General features: G+C 37.1%; 2 protein-coding genes across 2 annotated transcripts in view; one reads left to right on the top strand and one right to left on the bottom strand.

Moving 5' to 3' along the window:
* The window catches only part of LOC137257721 (protein MTSS 1-like), a 288,334-nt gene that overhangs the window by 125,093 nt on the left and 144,427 nt on the right, over positions 1 to 18,814 (top strand). The window lies entirely within an intron of this gene.
* Positions 341 to 14,907, bottom strand: LOC137257365 (ubiquitin-conjugating enzyme E2 variant 2-like). Its single transcript, XM_067794692.1, has 4 exons — positions 14,703 to 14,907; positions 5,070 to 5,215; positions 4,311 to 4,433; positions 341 to 2,957 (listed from the first exon to the last, which is right to left on the bottom strand). Exons 1-4 carry the CDS (start codon positions 14,731 to 14,733, stop codon positions 2,817 to 2,819), a joined length of 441 nt encoding a protein of 146 aa, XP_067650793.1. The 5' UTR covers positions 14,734 to 14,907; the 3' UTR covers positions 341 to 2,816.

The following is an 18,814-nucleotide window of genomic DNA, read 5'->3' as shown; positions in this document are numbered from 1 at the left end:
TAGATTTCATTGAATTCTCAGTACTACCTTTCCTGACAAGGTATGCTAACAGCAACTGGCATCAACCTATTATGTTTCGCCTTATTTCAGCACTTAAAACTGCTCGAGGTGGATTCAAAATTACACTCTGGCTGTGGAATTATTTTAAATAGGCATTCAAGTATCAAATCAAAATTGTGACAATGGTTATTGAAACTTAAGGTGTTAAGATTCGAGTTTTGTTGAATCAAACCAAATCCATACCGCACAACTCAACAAGTTCTGTATCCATGCTTCACTCAAATCATTCCTGTAATGTTTTATAAGTTGTCTCTGCAAAGATAACAGTCTGCACAAACAATTTATTGAAACAAATGCTTTATTTGGGAAAGTGTATTTGAAATAGTCCAAATTTACAAAGGTCATCATACATATCATCATCATCATCATCATCCTGATCTATTGTCTACAAAAGCACAGCATTATCAGCAAAATTCCACCTCCATCCCTGTCCACATTCTCTGTACAGTATACCTCAAGGAAAGTTTATAATGAGCTACAAGAATAGGGTTTCATTATATGTCTAAAAAGAAAGTGGAATTTTGCTCAATGATCTATGGTCACTTGTTTTTTTTCTCCCGAGTAAGCTCATGAAAATAGCACTGATTTAAATACTTGATTTGAAATTTGTCAATTAAGAAAATTTACAAAAATATGTTTTAAGAATAATCATTTGACAATCGTGTGACCATTTGTTTTCTTCAGAAACTTCAGAAAATGTCCATTCTGCATTGCATGGATCCAAATAAAATTAATTTTGATCAGCAATCGGTGACTTTTCTAACCTCTTAATGCTTACTGACAATACTGAAATTTCACTTGTTCCAGATAAGTTATTCACAGAGCTGAAGCATCACTAAGTGGAAATATTGGTTACATGCAAATTACATGGGCATTACAAGTTAAATACAATGTCTATCAATATGATCTTAACATGTGACACCCTCAAACTCCAAGGATATTTGTCAAAGAGACAATGATTTACATCAGTATTACTGTTCTCAGCCAAAATAGTGGAACTGAATTACCAATAGCCTTGAACTGATAGTGCCACAATTTCTGTAAAAAACCACACTCAGCAATATTCCAGCTATATGGCGGTGGCTTATGAACAAGTTTGGATCAGATGGGCACTTATCCACATGTTCAGGATAGCTATTCTGAAAATGACCATAGCTGTTGAACTTCTTAAGCCCATTCATAACACATTGGCTACGATCAAAGCAGAGAATTCTTAGGTCTATGAACATTTAGAGGATAAGGGCCCTCGTTACACACAACTGACTTCATCGGAGAGTCGGATCACATGCCGAGCTAAGGCTTCAGGAATCAATTTTAACCTGTATTATCCTGAGTCCAAAACAGGCCATGACACTTGTCTTCCTGGGTGTAATGCCCATCCTAAAGCTCTTTGGCATTGTTGTGTCTATCTAGGCAAGTTATCTCAATCAAGCTTCGTAAAAGAGACAAGTATATCAAAGTTCAGAAACAAGACAAATGCCCAAGGACTTTGTGGGTGATGGAGTGGTGCCCAAAAGAATATTTTGCATTTTTCAGTGATGCACTCAAGAGATAGAGCAAACATCTAAAGGACAGATGAAAGATTGAAAAGACTCACAACAAAAGATACACTAAAGACATGTACAAAGAATCCTGAGTGCATCACTGGCCTTCTACACGTGGGGAAAGGAGGATCTTTGGTCAACCGTGGTTATACTGAATAGTTCTTTAAAGAGAATCAAGACTGAAATGTGACAATCATTGACATTAATTCTGAAAAGAACACGTGAAAGAGAAAAAATACAAACAAAGTGTAACAGAGGAAACACACAATCTGGAATATCTAGTACCAAAACGGAGCCTTGAAAGCTGAGAACCTTCTTTGGTCCGATATCAAACTTGAGAAATCAAACAATCTTTGTCACCTGACACGTGTCAAACCCTCTGAACCGAGGTGATGTATAACACAAGACAGAGCCCAGTTGAGTAACAGTACCAACTCAAACAAAAACCACACAAGGATTGAACATGTAGTGCCCATGTGTAAGACATCTGAAGTCTTATGATGACTTTCTACATGTACAACACTATTAAGGTGAGAAGCCGTTATTTAGTACACTGAGGAACTAGCTTCGAAAATGGACACATACCTCCCATGTGGCTATTGAATAAATACAGGAAATTGTACAAATAGACGAAAGTAAATTGGCTCAGTTTTCATAGTACGACTAACCAGTTGTTATCTTACAGAAGAGATTCTGTTTTTGAACAAAGAAACTATAGAATGTACATGGCCATGGATTTGAAAGGAAGCCATCCTTAGAAACAGATGGACATATACTATATGTACAGTAAAAATCTAAAAGTCCAAAAATAACACCTCTCACAATATTATTCAGAAAGGAAAAGCTATGAGCACATAACAATAAAGTAATGACAAATACAAAAGCAAAGTGTTCATCAGAAATTTACACATGACATGGGAAACATGGCTACACAAAATCTTTTACAAAGAATCGTTATTCTTCCTTTGTGTTCCATCGTCAATCAATTCTCTACATCTTGGCAATGTGATATGTCAATAGTGACAGGTACAGGGTGCCATGCTCAAATATCTATCCTTACGTGCGACAGCTTAACCCGACAACTGCATCTCAAACAATATTGTTACACCCATAAAATGACCCACATCAACCTTTCGGGGGGAAAAGATGATGCTGAGATGTTGCGCGATGTCAAGAGAAACACTGCAAAGTGAACCGTCATATTGTCTCTGGTTAGTTGTAGGTGCATCCTTCCGAGGGCTGTGTGTGTTTGCAGTTGTCCTTAGATGACATCAGTCTCCGTAAAGAAAGCAGTATTGTTTTAAGGCAGAATCGCCCTTTGTGTTTACAGTCATCAAGCTTTTTTAGATCAACCTGGAAATGAAGAAAAGAAAGTAGTCAAAATAAACACAAAGTTCCTACTAATATGCATCTACTCCAACGCACACCCTCAGAGTCAGGCACCTCATGGTCAGCAAGGTCAGCTGTCCAACCCACTCAGCCTCAGAGACTTTTGCAAAAACAGAAATTTCACAATTTGTAGTCTAGACCACCGACTTTGCGCACCCCTTGGACGAGTGTAAATTGACACAACTCTAATGGACAAAAGGTATGAATGCACAATTTAGGTAACTGACTGACATCCTTGATAAGCTCCTGGGTATATGTTACGATAAATCTCCACTATACCCTGCATACATCTATGGCATTCAGGTAATTTTATTACCTCCCTTTGCAGGCTCCACATTTTTTCACAGTAGCCAATCTGCAATGCAGCTACAACCGAGCTTGCCAGTATCAACAAAGATGGCTGTCGCAGCTATGAAGGTTTGTTCACAGTGCAACTCAGATTTGGGGGAAATCAATACGACAGGTCCGAAACTTAGAAAATATATATGCATGAACTCCTCCTACCTCTTTCAGTGTACGTCTGCATCATTTGTTAGATAACAATTGGTTAGATAACAAAAAATATGAAAGTTTGTAGTGATTGGTACGCTCCCAGCGCAGACACCTCATTGGACAAAAAGCCAGACAAAAGAAATAATAAACTCATCTGGTAGAGCCGTAGATGCATCCAGGGTATAGTGGAGATTTATCAGAATGTATACCCTATGGATTATGGAGGATGGACTCGAGGGTGTGGGTCCAAATCCTAAATGGGACTCAAACCATCAAAAGTGCTAGAATCTCTAGAAGAAAGTGTAATATAATGTGTTGCATCTGAGCAATTTCTAAATGACCTTGCGTTTTCAACGCTTGGAACAGTACTTCAGTCCTATCATGGCATATCGTACAGACGGAGAGCGAAGCATCTTGTGCGAGTTATCGTTCACAATATGCGAAATTTAGTTCTGTAAATAGATCAATCATAGATTGATCTTCAATCAAACCGTGTGCCCAGTTGCACAATGTCATCTTGTCACTACAGCTATCGTAAGCCTACATTACAGAAAGGGAGTTACAATCATTGTAGGGTTAAGATCACTTTATGCAAGTGTACCCAGGTCTTCACTGTGACAAGCCCATGCTTAAACCATTAGTCTACACAATCACCCCTATATAAACAGCACCCCCTATTTTGTATTCTAACAAAGTGGCACAGCATTTTACACCACAGAGTGCACCAAAGACTACAACAAATCTTAGCTGATATGCCCTGTCTTGTTGATCACTGACAATTGCACATTCCCTAGAACATGAAATATCTGTGCAAGAAATACTTACAACTCCTTTAGAATCTACACAGTTCAAATTGACTTTAGTAACAAATCTCAAAGTTGGGCATTCATCAGGGTAGTTTTCTCCACAGTAAATTCGCAGGTTGTATATTCTTCCCTCAAATGGTGACTGCAAAAAGACAACAAAAACAAGGTCAATGGTTCTCAAATTTTCTCAATACCTAGCTAAGAATAGATAATACAGCGATTATGCAGGCTACTTCAACATATCATTTTGGAATTTGGAAATTGAAACAATAAGTTAATATAGAAATCTTGTTATACAGCCAACAATTTCTAAAAACAAAAAATTATCTAGGTTTAGCAAACGATACAATTTTTTTTTGACTGTTTCATGCTCTCTCACGATATTCCAGCTGTATCACGACAGTGTGTAAATAATTGAGTCTGGACCAGACAATTCAGTCACTGACACTGTGCACTGATCCACACAATTGAAATCTGATGCATCAATTAATCCGGCAGTTTCACTTTCTGCTGCTTTTAGCAGATTCCAGCAATATCACTGCAGGGAACACCAGATGGACCTCATACATTGTACTTATGTGGGGAATCGAAAAAGGACATCATCTCACAAAGCTAACATAGTCCCACGACTGTCATACCTCCTATACTTCAACATCGACTTACGATAGTCTTAGAGATACAATAGTTTTAAGAAACAGGGACCAGGTTCTTTGGTGTGACAAGCAAAGCCTTTAACCACAAGGCTAGCGCATCAGTCCAAATGTTACAAACTAAATACCCTGGGTGGTCCAATGATAGTGCCAGTCCATCTGCTTAAGAGTCTGTCATCTTCATCCTCCAAGCCCCAACTGATTGTGCCATCACCATTGCCCTTCTGTCCTTGTTCAAGCTCATCTAGCAGGTAGAACCCTCGGGGCATCTCCACTGGAAACACAGACCAACATCATAACTTGGAAATAACAGAATAATACCTTAGTGCCTTTTCAGGAACTTGTGTTACATCAACAGAGCTACTGACAGTGACACATGAGAGAGATACCAATACACTCAAGTCTTGTTAATTATCGTCCGTTGCACAGCAAATTGTCGGATTAATGAGGATGTTGGACTTAAATGAAACTAAATTACATTTATTCAATTGTAACCAACAAAAGCATAGGATAAAGCCGATTGTCAGACAGGAGGTTGGATTAAGGTGACTCGACCATATGTAGCATCTATTCATGCATTTAAGTATCTGTACATTTGTTTTAGAGAGAAATGGTATTGGGAATAAAGGATGTATCTCCTGATATTCACAAATGGTGAAGTGGTGGCTTGAAGGAAGGAGGCTGTACGCCTAATTTCAGTAGCGAGTTGGGTAAAGGCCACCATTTCAACTTTGAAAATAGGGCTGTGAGAATTCTCAGATAAACCACAATACATTTAAGTTTGATAAAGCTATGGTATCGTCGACTGTTGTATCGACACAAAACGATACACATCCTTTTTTAAAAATAGTATTATCTTAAACATGTTACAGTAGTTATTTAGAGAAAAATATGCAAGTTAGTTTAGAACAATAGTGTTTATGTTATACACAAGTACTTTGAAATAAATCATTTTGAATCGTAATATTGTGTCATTCTTTCAAGGTGTATGTATTGTGATATGTATATTACAGGTAAAATATTGCAATATGTATGGTATCGTGACAGTGTGTATCGTCCCAGTCCTATTTGAAACAAGTCCACCATTTCAACTTCAAATTATGAGAGTGGAAGTCAATCCTGTGTTGATCCTTGCAATGGCGCTGCAGGCAGGACCTACTCAGACGCCACCAGTTTTTATGGTTTTTTTTGCTTCATATGCAAGCCTCGTTTTGAATTCTGAAAATTTTAATATTTTGATTTCCGAATGTTTGACATTAATTTCAATGAAAATAGTCATAGTTTGAAATTAATTACACAAATGATACATAAAAATGTGTTATGAATTACACATCTGTGCCACTGTTGGAGTATACATTTATGAAAGGAAAAGGTAAGTACCTACAATTAGCTGGAATCCCACAATTATGCTGTGTGACTGCAGCTCTGACCATTACAACTTTGAAACGAGTCCACCATCATAACCTTGAAGTAAGCCCACCATCTCAACTATGAAACATGCTAGTCAGTCAGTCTATGGTCCCAAAGTATTTTCATACCACCTTATCCACATCTGCACTACACTCAATATGCTTCAGCAAAGTACGTGTCGTTATAATACAACTTTATGCAACATTATTCACTTCCTGAGAACTTCTATTTAAGACATGATATCATTATTTCAAATAAACTTTGTGTAGGATATAGAATTAAATGGTGAATCAGTAATCTTGTGCTTTATGTCATACATGCGTAACACTGCTACTCTTGTGTAAACAAGTCGATAAACAATAACACAAGGCACTGGAAAAGGCATGAGCTATTGCCCATTTTGCATATTATAATAAAAAAAATTGCCCATTAAAATTTTGAAGGCTACTATTGACACAAAAGCAGTGTCCCATTCTAAATTCAGAAAATAGCTACAAATCCTGAAAAGGGCCCATCTCCGTCCCTGTAACATAATATTTTTTTCTTCAAACAAATAAATAAAATGATTCAAAGACTGTACACCACTGCTGTGGTGCATACCTGCTTTGTTTTCTAATTTATTTCCTACCACATTGTGAATATCTGTTGTCCAAACATATGCCAATATGGCCCTTTTCTGGTGCCTTGCATACTGTACCCATGTGGGGAATTGAACATGGGACTTGAGCATGATGAACCAACACCTTAACCACAAGTACCTCGTCCAACACAAATATCACATGGCATCCAGATGGTCTGCTGCCACATGTACTATTGATATGCTGTTTCAAACCTTTACAGGGATATACAAGCACATCCTCCATATTTCCAAGGTATATGTTAAACCAATCTCTACTGTACTCTGGATGTATCTACAGCTCGACCCAATGAATTTATTATCTCCCCCGGTCCGTGTTTTATCCAATCTGGTGTCTACTGTGGGAAGTTGATCATAGCCAACCCAATCACAACTTACTTTCGCCTCTTTAATCATCTAACCAATTAAACTTGGCAACACAAATCACGCAGGGATACTCTGAACAAGATATGAGTTCTTGCATATATATAGTTTTTAGAGGTTTGAACCTGTCAATATCTCGATATGATTTCCAAAAAATCTGTGAACAAATCTTCACAGCAGCAACCACTATCTTTGTTGACACTGGCAAACTCAGTTGTAACTGTGGCTCACCTGATTGGCTACTGTGAGAATGCTGAACCAGCAAAGGGAGGTAATAGGATTATCAGGAACTAGCTGCATACAGGGTATAGTTGAAATGTATCAGAATGTATCAGTGTTTGCCCTTGGAATGAAAATTTAGGCATCATCATGATTGTTTAATAACCACAAAAACAAGGTAAAGCAGGTCAGGTATCCAACGAGCACTGAGCAGTTACTGAAAAACAATAAACTAAGCAGTTTTAAACAAGATTGAATGAGTGAATTCAGTTTTACACTGCTTTAGCAATATCAGAACCTGTGACATTACAAATGGGCTTCACACATCGTACCCTTGTAGAGAATCAAACAGGGTTGATTCAAGCACTCAGCTACCCCAATGCCCCTACCTGTTTGCGCAGTTCTGACATGCAGTTACACTGGGTGCATGTAGAAATATAAATTGCATTTCAAAAAAATGAAAACGAAAGAAAAATATGCAAACAAGAGTTGACTTCTTTTCATTTTTAATTCACTGGTTTAAACACTAATCTGGAAGTTAATGTCTATTATGTTGTTGGGAGCACCAACTGTCACAAGAAATATACATTGAAATCAATAAATTTCAAGTACTTAGAACCATATGCTGAGATCCATTAATGAACACAAAATATGTCCTACAAGTTATGACTGCACTATTAATTTACATTTCAATTCCTTTCAAAATGTGAAAATTCTTAACCAAATTTATAATAATATTTGTTTTCATTAGATTTTCACAAATAACAATTCCAAAAAGCAAAGGAATTTCATCCTACATAAATATTTCACAAGTTCATTGTACAATGTTGAAACTTCAAAATATGTACAAATATGTGTTCACTCTCAGATAATAAGACTCAAAATATGTCTAAATCATCTACCTGCCACGGGAACAAAGCATGAATAAAAAGTCCTTGACAAACGCCTGAGTACATCGTCAGGTCAGGCGGTCTGTCTCAGCAGGTGGAAGTGGGTCATCATAATCACGACTGAATGTTGTTTATTTCTGCTGTCATGACTAAGCAATATTGCCGCCACATCATGCTGTGTAACTGATCATGTCATTGCCAGGACAATGAGTGATTGATCTGTGGATCAATGTCCCACGTTGTTACGGTACAAGTATAAGCTATCAGCCAACTCACCAAGCTTGACCAATTAACTAATCCAACATGGCTGCTAATAAAAGTGTAATCTTTTACTGATGTGCTGGTTATTATAACTAACTAACTAACTAACTAACTAACTAACTAACTAACTAACTAAATAAATAAGACAAAAATAAATCAACAAACACGTTTTACTTCTTAGATATTAAATGTGTTACCGTGGTTACATGTACTTTCATGTACTTTCATGTTTGCTTCGATCACAGATTAATGATAAATCATCTTGATCATCACTGAGGTTAGTTATTTTAATGACAAATGGGCAACAGACAAGTTATACCCTTGCATATTGTGTCCTCATCAACTGCATATTTTACTGTTTGGCTAACATGGGTCGATGGGATCTCTTTGAAAAGCAATTCTCAGAATTAATGCATCGTTTTGCAGGGTTTCATATGACAAGCAAATGCTCGTCCAAATTTAACAATGAGAGCAGTTATGTATATCATTTCATCCCCGTGTCCATAAGACCAATGATATAGTTTCCTACATTGTTACTTCACAGTACCCTCATACAGGGTTTGCCCTAGACATCTGTCTTTGGGGTTCAAGTAGACTCTCTAAATCTTTTGAGGAGTCAAAATCAAAATTTGAGGGTGAAACAATTTACAAAAATAATTGATTTTCAACTAATAATTTCTTTTTTTCCAGGTATATGCCTCTAAGTCCGTGAATATTAAAGAACTATCTCCCTTCAATAGTTTGTTAAATGATAGTGGTCAAATCTAGCAATTCATACAAGTTAACTAATTTTTAAATAAATGTTACACAAAAGCTAAGATTTCACTTACTCAATCCAGTGCCAAGTGGTCACTGATCAAGAAAAATGTTCGAACAGTTAACAATGATCGTAATACAAGAGCTCAAAGGGAACTTTATAAACTTGGTTTGATATACAGATAAACTGATAGCCAACTTCCAGGTATCTGAGTCACTCAACTTCTAGTAATTGAAGTTCAATTATTTACTGGCTACTTTCATCTTTGCTTTATTTGAAAATGCAGTGTTGCATCCAGGAATCTGGGATTAACTGTTCCAAAGACGGGGATCTGACACTAAGCAGTCCGGAGGATCACATAATGACTAAAGATAGGTATTTACTGTACATGCTGTCACAGCAATGCTTACGCTCATTCTCCAGAAATGGGAACATCTGATCATATCAAAAGTCAAAAAACAAAGTTAAAGTATATATGTTAACTATAAGTTTATTACAGAGTGGAGCAATAGGTACATAATATACAAGAGTTGTCAAGTAATCTTTGTTTTAAACATATCACTTTGTAACTCAAAGTAATGCATCAAGTTTCTAAAACTGCAGCTAAGTAATGAACGATACGGTGAAGGCGATTCTTCTGTACACAGATTAGTATTAGACAGAAGGCATTAAAGATATATTTTTGTCTTCCTTACTGTAGTGGAGAATATTCTGTCGATAAAAACCAAATAACTATCATGAATATCAAACATGAGTTGCAGATGAGATCTTCTAAGAGGACTTTTCTTTTCAGCCAAGAACCATATCCACAAAATTTCCAACTACATTTGGTTTGTGTGATCTTTACAAAATACACATTTGGAGAAAAATACATTTTCAGAAGTCGACACTATAATCTAGGCAATTATTTCAAAATGAAGCAGTTAAATGTGTTTGTTTCTTAAATGAATTCTATGAACATGTATACATTAAATGTCTGCCTATGTGTGACAGTTCTGAAATTATGAATTCTTGAACAAATATTATCCATTTCACTTTAACAGAGATAACAAGTAAAGAGGTAAATGCAACATAAATCATTTCAAGCAACTTTGGTAATATTTTTAAAGCGGTGAATTCATAAAGTGCATTTCTCACATCATGTTTGACACCACATTACCCCACCATGACTCCCATTCATACTGGACATTTTAAATATGACTGTGGCTTTATGAACTGTTACGCTCCATACAGTCAGTAAGGCTTGATTGAGAAACAAGCAAAAACTCTTTAATTATTCGACATATTTCACTGCACACAAACCTAACACTCTCTGCTTTTCAACAGCATCTAATTTCAGCATTCTTTGAAATCTGACTACAAGTTCATCTATCTTGCTCGAGAAATCAGAATCCATGTGACATCATCTCGTTCAGGTTTCTTGCCAAAAGGGTTATTTAACTACCTGTTTAGTTTCTTTGATAGGCAAAAGAAACGTCTATCATAGCAAAATACTACAGTCTTTTCTCTGGTTATCTGTAATGAAAATAATATTTGGATTGTCCTTTAAAGTGTGACAGTCTGGTACGTTTCAAAATCACTCTAAGTAAACTTTGCCCCAGTGTTATTCGTTACCTTTGTACACTGGGTCTAACAAAACCTAGTAAGAGGTCGTGTCAGGTAATCTTTGAGACTGACGGAACAGAGCACAGCTTACCAAATCGTGAAAGTGGACCTTTGCACATGCCTTTTGAACTTTTGCCCATGCAAAGGTTTTCACCATAACGATTCCAAATGCTACTGTCCCAACGATCACTTCTGGGCGATGCACATGGAGCACATCACAATAGTGAATGAACAGTTGCTGAAAATAGTGTTTTTGGCAATATTCAAGGATGTCAGCTTGTGGAAATAATAGCTAACAGTAGCTGGTAACCAGTTCAACAGAAACCAAAAAGCATATATACTGCAAGTCAAATATCAGTGCTATATGTGGATTTTCATTTGATGAAAAATCAGTGTCAGTGACTGGTGCATTTTGTAAGTCCAACATAACCCGAAACAGTAGCCGCTGTCTGATTGATTAAATCTGTTCAGTCATCTTGCATTTGATTGGATGGTTATAGGTCGCTCAAAGGTTACCTCACACGACCTCCTACTAGGTTTTGTTAGACCCAGGGTAGGAGTGGAACAAGTAACACCGGGGGCAGTTTTCTTAGACTGGTTTCAAAATTAACAATCAACTGGTTATATTCCATTTATTCCTGACATGTGGCAGATACATGCTGTTTAAATCTTTATTACTAATATTAGGGGTGGTGATATGTAACAAAATGTAAAAAGGAACCACTAAAACGGAAATACAGGAAAACACTGAGCGCTGGAAAACAAAAGCGCCATTTGATTGTGTGTGAATGAGTTTCCTAACCTGGCCTTTGGCTCAACACTTGTGAAATAAAGGACACTAGACAAGACTCTTTACCATTTCAGTTGCTTTTTCTTTGCCCTGTATCATTTGCAGGGATTATGTTGACCGTGTTTATTTTACCCGTATTCAAAGCCAGAAATACCGCTGTGCTCACGTTCCCAAGATTTACAAGATGAATTCTGATGCAGTGGTCAGGAAAATATTTAATTTAGTTACGTTTATGATCTACTATAGTACGGATAACTGTATCATTTTTCAATGGAAATCAATAGGAATAGTTTTGAAAATTCACTGTCCGGGTCCGGAAGCGCGGGGTCCAGTTAAGCGAGTGCAATTAATGAACGTATGCTTCGTTTCACATAAAAATTGTCCGGAAGGCGGCGTTTCCAGATATGTGGGGTCCAAGTAAACGGGGTTTGACTGTATATAAGCATGGACAGTTTTTCAATTTAATATGATACCTATGGTAGGAGGTATACTGAAGGTAACATCTGTACATCTGTACCTATCAGCTAAAGCCAGCGTTTCTACTGATATTTCAAACTGTCGGTACAGTGTACCAACTGCCATGAATTTTCTTGGTATGTTACAATTTTCAACAGTACTGTACCATAACATGAACCAGATACAAATCTCCAAAATAATAAATAAACGAGTAAATCCATTCAATTTTGGTACATAACCCGCGAAATTCATAAACCAGTCATTATTAAACCGCTTGACTGTCTTCTTATCACTAGTTGAAATATTCTGCTGTCATACTTATTACTAATGTCACCAGTTGCTTCCTCACTTTCATCAGCCTTACATTTCAGTGAATGAGCTTGACCCAAACAAAAAAGATGACAGTGTCGCCTGCTTTCGAATTTCCATTTCACATTTGCTTTGAAAGTCAGTTGTAACCTCTTGTATTTTGTGCCTGACAGGGAGGACATGAGGTGTTGTGAATCACTTTTTTAGCCAATCAGAATCAAGGAACATTGGCCTGTCAAGGTTACTTTGGGGACTTCTATGTACAGATCATGGGGATTTCCACACAATCGTTTTTTTCCATTGTGACAAGACCAAAAAGACAGATGATTTTATCGCTCAGGGCTTTCTTAATGTTTGGTTACCACCACTACTCTGATAGCCAACCAACAGCATATCATTTTTACCGGTATCCTGAACCGACAGAATTTGAAATTACCTATACAGGGCATATCGTATTGGTAAAATACTAAATACTAATTACCGGTAAACAGAAACACTGTGAAGCTGATAATGAAAGAACCATGAAAAGTTTTAGTGAGCCATGATAGTCTGGCATCCTTAAAAAAAGCCAAGCTCACAAGCCTGTGGGCCATGATTGTCTGGCATCTTTAAAATAAAAACCCAATGATCTGATTGCTGCGTGCATGACAAGAGATGTATACACACTACTAAGGGACCTGTTCAAAAGTAGTCGGGGTGAAACTGTATCCTGTTATAACTGTATGGTACATATTGCTCTATAAGGTCTCTGATTCAGTATATATATGAGACATGATGATAATGCAGAAAACTGACCAGAGCAAAACCTACATAGGTTCTAAAAAAATGATTCCATGGCGAGATATTTTTGAAAAGATTTAAAATGTTATTAACATGGGAAAAAAAAAACAACAAAAATACTGAAGTTTTGGACTGCATTAAGGCATACCGAACTGGATGCAAATACTACGGTTCCACTTATATCACGGTATACTGTTTCACCCCGACAATGTAGGGTAACTTAAAAATTCCTCCAGTTTTGAGAAACTCCCCACCCCATAACATTATTCTGAAAGAGAATGTTAATTTCCTTTAATTTTCAGATTCATGCTGCTTTGAAGAATGACAAACATATTTTACTACTGCTCCAAGGGCAATTCAGATAAAGAATGACAAATGAGTGTTGAAAAGTTCAGTCTGGATACCTGATGATAGAAAAAAGAAGATTGGTCAATTGGGTTGGAAGAGTTTGCTTATTTTAATTTAAATAATATGCAAAACATTAATATCATCAGCTAACCAGTTTTAGAAAGACTATGCGAAAGAAATGCTATGGTCACCAGGTGTGATTCATTTGTATCATGGCAACAGTCAATGTCACTTATGTGAAGACTAACATGCCAACGGAAAAGATGATGATTTTCACAGTTTCTGGGTTTATACGGCTTCATAAACAACAACAAAACTCAAATATTTCCACTGACTCTCATTTGGACAGTCAATAAGTTTCCATAAATTACAACCCAAATATTTCCTCACTGCTTCACGACCAAAAAGAAAACGTCCACTGTGGTTCTACATGTTTCGCTTAAATCAATTTGATTAAATTAATGCATTATGTGCTGTAAGAGAAGGCGTTTGTTTAGTTTGGACAATATCTCACATAGTATAATCGTCAACAAAGTCTGAACGAATATTATATCCTGATAAAGACATTGCTGGGGCCCCTTTGGGGCGTTACTAACTATTACTCCATTATTACGCACTTAAATCTAGAGAATTGTGCTGAATGGTCAAGCACGTAACCCTAACGTAAAAGTGAAATTATTAATTTCGCACAATAAATAGCACCACTGGCAACCGTGACGTCTTGATTCGAGAATTTTCTGCGATGATCATGTGGCTAAATTCATGTGCAAGAAAATGGCGGTACCATCGCTCAGCAATTCTTCGAGTAACTCAGTATCAAAACGACAGTCCACGATGGTGACATATTTTCCTCGTTTGTTCAGTTCCTTGTGTACTCCATTTACTTCTCAAAATGAGCTTTCTTTGGTACAGTTTCAAAATATATATTCCACAAACCTGAGTTCTGAGTCTGGTGAAACCCCGCCATTTTGTTTTCTCTGCTGTGTGTGGTGTTCCGGAATATTCAGTAAATAATCTTGTTCAGAATATGTTTGTCCCGAGCAGTGAAAAAAAAGACGTCTTTAAAAACATTCAAATTTATTACGTGGTGCTGCGCGAAATCGCAACTACTTTTCGCATAGAATAATTCAGTGCGGAATATGAAGACCGGAGTTAGAACCCGGGATTAGTCATAAAAGTATAAAAGACAGAAATCAGAGGCGAAACGAAATATGTTACTAAAACCAAAAACGGACGTTGGTGCGATTGTTACTTGTTATCCTATCACTCATCCTAGGAAACTGGACTTGAAAACCGAAAGATGTGATGGATTAGGCGGCAATAACAAATTGAGGATTGGGTGTCTGTCAGGGTAACATTGCTGGCTGACAGAATGCTGGACATGCATAAATGTTAATAGTTGTTACCCGTATTACTGTAAAGGGGAAGGTATGATACATTGGCACCTACAACAAGGCATCTGGAGAAATGAAGAATACTTGATGGCTCTTCTTAAAGGGAGTATGGTTCTATGCCGCTTGTAGCATTATTCCAGCAATATCACGGCGGGGGATTTCACCCATTATACCCCTATGGAGACTGGAACATAAGGTAATAACCTTGAGGCATCAGACAAATAGGTTGCATCTGCTGTCCAATATTATCATATAAAATGACTGAGTTTTGGTATTGATGGTTTGGAACATAATTTCAACAAAAGCATAATGGATCTGATAAGATCATGCAATCTTACTCAATAACACCTCACGACATGGGTGGTAACAGACGTCTGTTCGGGTGACGATTACAGTCCCTGATTCAAGAGTCTCGTTATCTTCTCCAGCTAAGTATTGTATTCTGTGCACTTCAGAATATTGCCGCATTTAGTGTATGTTGGTGGAGATATGAGGTATTTTACAGTCTCGGATTTCACCAGTGCTGGATATGAAATGCTTAAACCCAGCCATGTAAATGATGGTTCAACATTGGTCCAAACCTTATGCTTAAAAAGGTAGGGAAATCTGAACTTTCAATTTGGATTGGAAATATAAGTGTTAACACACTTTTCAAAGACAGACATCTGATGAACGCACCAACATTTCTCTTTATCACCACGCATGGGATGCATGCATGGGTTATCATTCTTGATTTTTGATGCTTGATGAATCACTTCCGGTCATAAGGAAGTGCAGGTTTACTCTCAAAACATTCCTTATTATCATATCAACATTGACCGCCTACAATGCATCTCTCCATTTCTTTAAACGTAAAGTAAAATGCCGCTGTTGTACATTTTGAGACTAGTAAGTCCATTATATCTAGTCTTTTGTAATGACCCCCGTCTATAATAAGTCAACCACTCTTTAAAACGTTCATGGTTTATTTTTTGTGTGCATAATAGAAGTTCACAGTTTTAGTTTTAAAACAAAATGGCGACTCTCACCTTTCACCTCGTCATATACGCCCAAGAGCGTCAGCGTCAGTGATAGCGCTGCACAGGTGGGAGTTCCTAGCTGTACTGCATGACATTAAATAAAGAATATTCTGTTTATGCCTGAAAACATAAGGAACCCAGATGTCCATGGTCCTTTTCTCATATCTTTTTCTTTCTTACAATGCTTCTCTCACAGCATTTAAACAAATGTGAGAGTGATCGAGTGAATATGATTTTACGCCACTTTAAGCAATATTTCAGCAATATCATGGCGGGGGACACCAAAAATGGGCTTCACACACTGTACCCACGTGAGAAATCGACTCGACGAGCTGAAGAGCGTCAGTGGAGCCCCTATGAAGGATACTGCTGGGCAACCTTTGTTGAATAATTTATCCATCCCGATCAAACCCTGGCGTTGCTACAACCAGCAACGGGCTAAATCACAATGGTTTTGCGTTAGTCTTGTTTTATTTATCTTAACATTCTCCAGACGTTAGGGTCATTTTCGCTAAAGTGCTGGGTCGGGGGCATTCGTTTTCAAATGATTTAGACGTTTCGTTTTTGTAGGGATAATCTGCAACAAGGATAGGTCACTCGCTTGCTTTCTTTACCATTTGTACTAATTAACGTGTGCCTTGTCAAGCTCCAATGCATTTAGTGACTTTTCTCGTTCCCAGCGCAGTTTCAGCTGTGTTTAACAAAACTTCAGCCAGTTTATTGTATCAGTCGGAATTTTACAATGAATGAATTTTAGTAATAATTAAGAGCAAGAAGTATGTGAATGAATGAAAGAAAGAAAAAAAGAATAAAAGAAAGAAGTACATATGATATGTGTATGAATGAAAGAATAAATGATACACTGCGGCCTTCCCACCCAAAAAAGAACGCAAAAGTATCGCGAGAACTCATGTGTTAACATCATCAGCTGTCCTTTTTAAAAAAATGTACTTTGCGACATTTTTGTTTACATTAATAATTAATTCAGATTTCTTATTGCATGATGGGAATGGAATTGATATTAATAAAATCTTAACTGAGTCTGCCACACACACCTCAAAACCAGAAGTTTAAAACTATCACAAAGCGTTTTAAAAACCTTTCCAGTTTTGTCAAACAATAAGGTCAACAAGACAGGAGTTATGGAACTATAATCCTCAAGCATTACAAGCATCAATGGCGGATCGGATTAGATCAGCGATAAGTCATATTTGCCACACACCTCAAATACACCCTAACATTCTTTTTTTAGATTTTGAAACTATCACTGTTACTTGCAAACACATTTCACCTGATAGTATATTCCCCTCGTAAGAATTAAAAGTGTATGTGAAAGATGTTTTTGAGGAAGTAACTAGGAATATTCAAACAATGGCGTGTAGCATTTCAAAGGCGGATTAGAACAGGTCGGTGATATGTCATATTTTTCACACACCTCAATTACACCCTAACAATTTTTTAAGTCATAAAACTATCACAATTACTTGCAAGTACCTTTCACCTAAAGGTATGTTTCCCTTCTAAAAATTAAACGAATGTGTCAAAGAAGTTTTTATCGGCACAATCTAGTCTGTCTTTGCGGTGAATCGAGAATGGAAGCCAGGGAGCTATAACATGACAACTTGAAACTTTACTACACATCTAATGTCCTAATACTGACATTAATACCAATAATTAGACATAAACTGAAGTGACAAAATAGTTAACTTATATTCTACAACACTCAGCGAATTGAATCAGCTGTTGAAAATAAACCGGGCTCAATCTTAAATACTACTCTGCCGCCATATTGGCTACACTGCTTACGTAACGACCCGAGACATACGTTCAGGGGCTTTTCGGGGAGTTTCTTCTCCCTCTATATATAGTCTCCCTGGTTTTTGAAAAACACAGGCGCTGTCAAGTACAGTATCATTTTACACTGACTGGTTTCTTGGCAGCATCTGTATTGCGTCACTTTTGTTCCTTTCGCAATTTATCGTAACCTCATAACATTCTGGAATATATCATGTTTGAGTCGAGTTACGTTTACCTCTCGTTTTTTTCTGTCAAATTACTATGTGTTGATATTTACTAATGATTTGATCTTGCATGTGCTATGTGTCATGGTTGTGAAAAAAAAGAGCTCACAGTTGAAACGTTCTATCTATTCCTATTTAGGGTGTGTAATCTGACAGATGATAGTTAACGTAATTACAAAATATAAAATCTCACAAGCACCAGAGATCGTGATAGATTATCTATTATATAGTCTCTGCATGCACTAACGATATTCAGCTCATGACTGAAAATCACCAGGCTTTTTATCTTCTTATTCCGTTTACCTTTTCTCTAACCATTTCTACTTTTTACACCACTCCATTCCGATGCGAATTTACATGTCCGGATTGTATTGCTAGTGACGTCATGACATATTTTGCTTTCGCGGGGATGTCAAAACATTCAGTTGTCATCGTTTTGTGAATGGGCATCTCACATATAATCGTGGCAGTGTCACCAGAAATGTTTATGTTGACGATATGAGAAATGTGGACGTCAAGATGGCTTTGATTAATTTTAATGATGAACTGAATCGTACAGTCGATAAATGTAGCGCACTTCTTCACGGGACCAAATGCCAATTCAGCTGTCATGT

This window comes from Haliotis asinina, chromosome 12, assembly GCF_037392515.1.
Source record: "Haliotis asinina isolate JCU_RB_2024 chromosome 12, JCU_Hal_asi_v2, whole genome shotgun sequence".
NCBI lineage: Eukaryota > Metazoa > Mollusca > Gastropoda > Lepetellida > Haliotidae > Haliotis > Haliotis asinina.
This window is presented reverse-complemented; position numbering and strand designations above follow the sequence as displayed.

What these genes read in the sequence shown, in the direction of transcription:
- LOC137257365 (XM_067794692.1), bottom strand. Translation starts at nt 14,733, where the DNA reads ATGGCGGGGTTTCACCAGACTCAGAACTCAG. An exon ending in CTATCATTGGACCACCCAGG is followed by an intron (nt 4,434 to 5,069) that starts GTATTTAGTTTG and finishes GTCTTTTTGCAG; the next exon opens with TCACCATTTGAGGGAAGAAT. An exon ending in GTGTAGATTCTAAAGGAGTT is followed by an intron (nt 2,958 to 4,310) that starts GTAAGTATTTCT and finishes CTTCATTTCCAG; the next exon opens with GTTGATCTAAAAAAGCTTGA.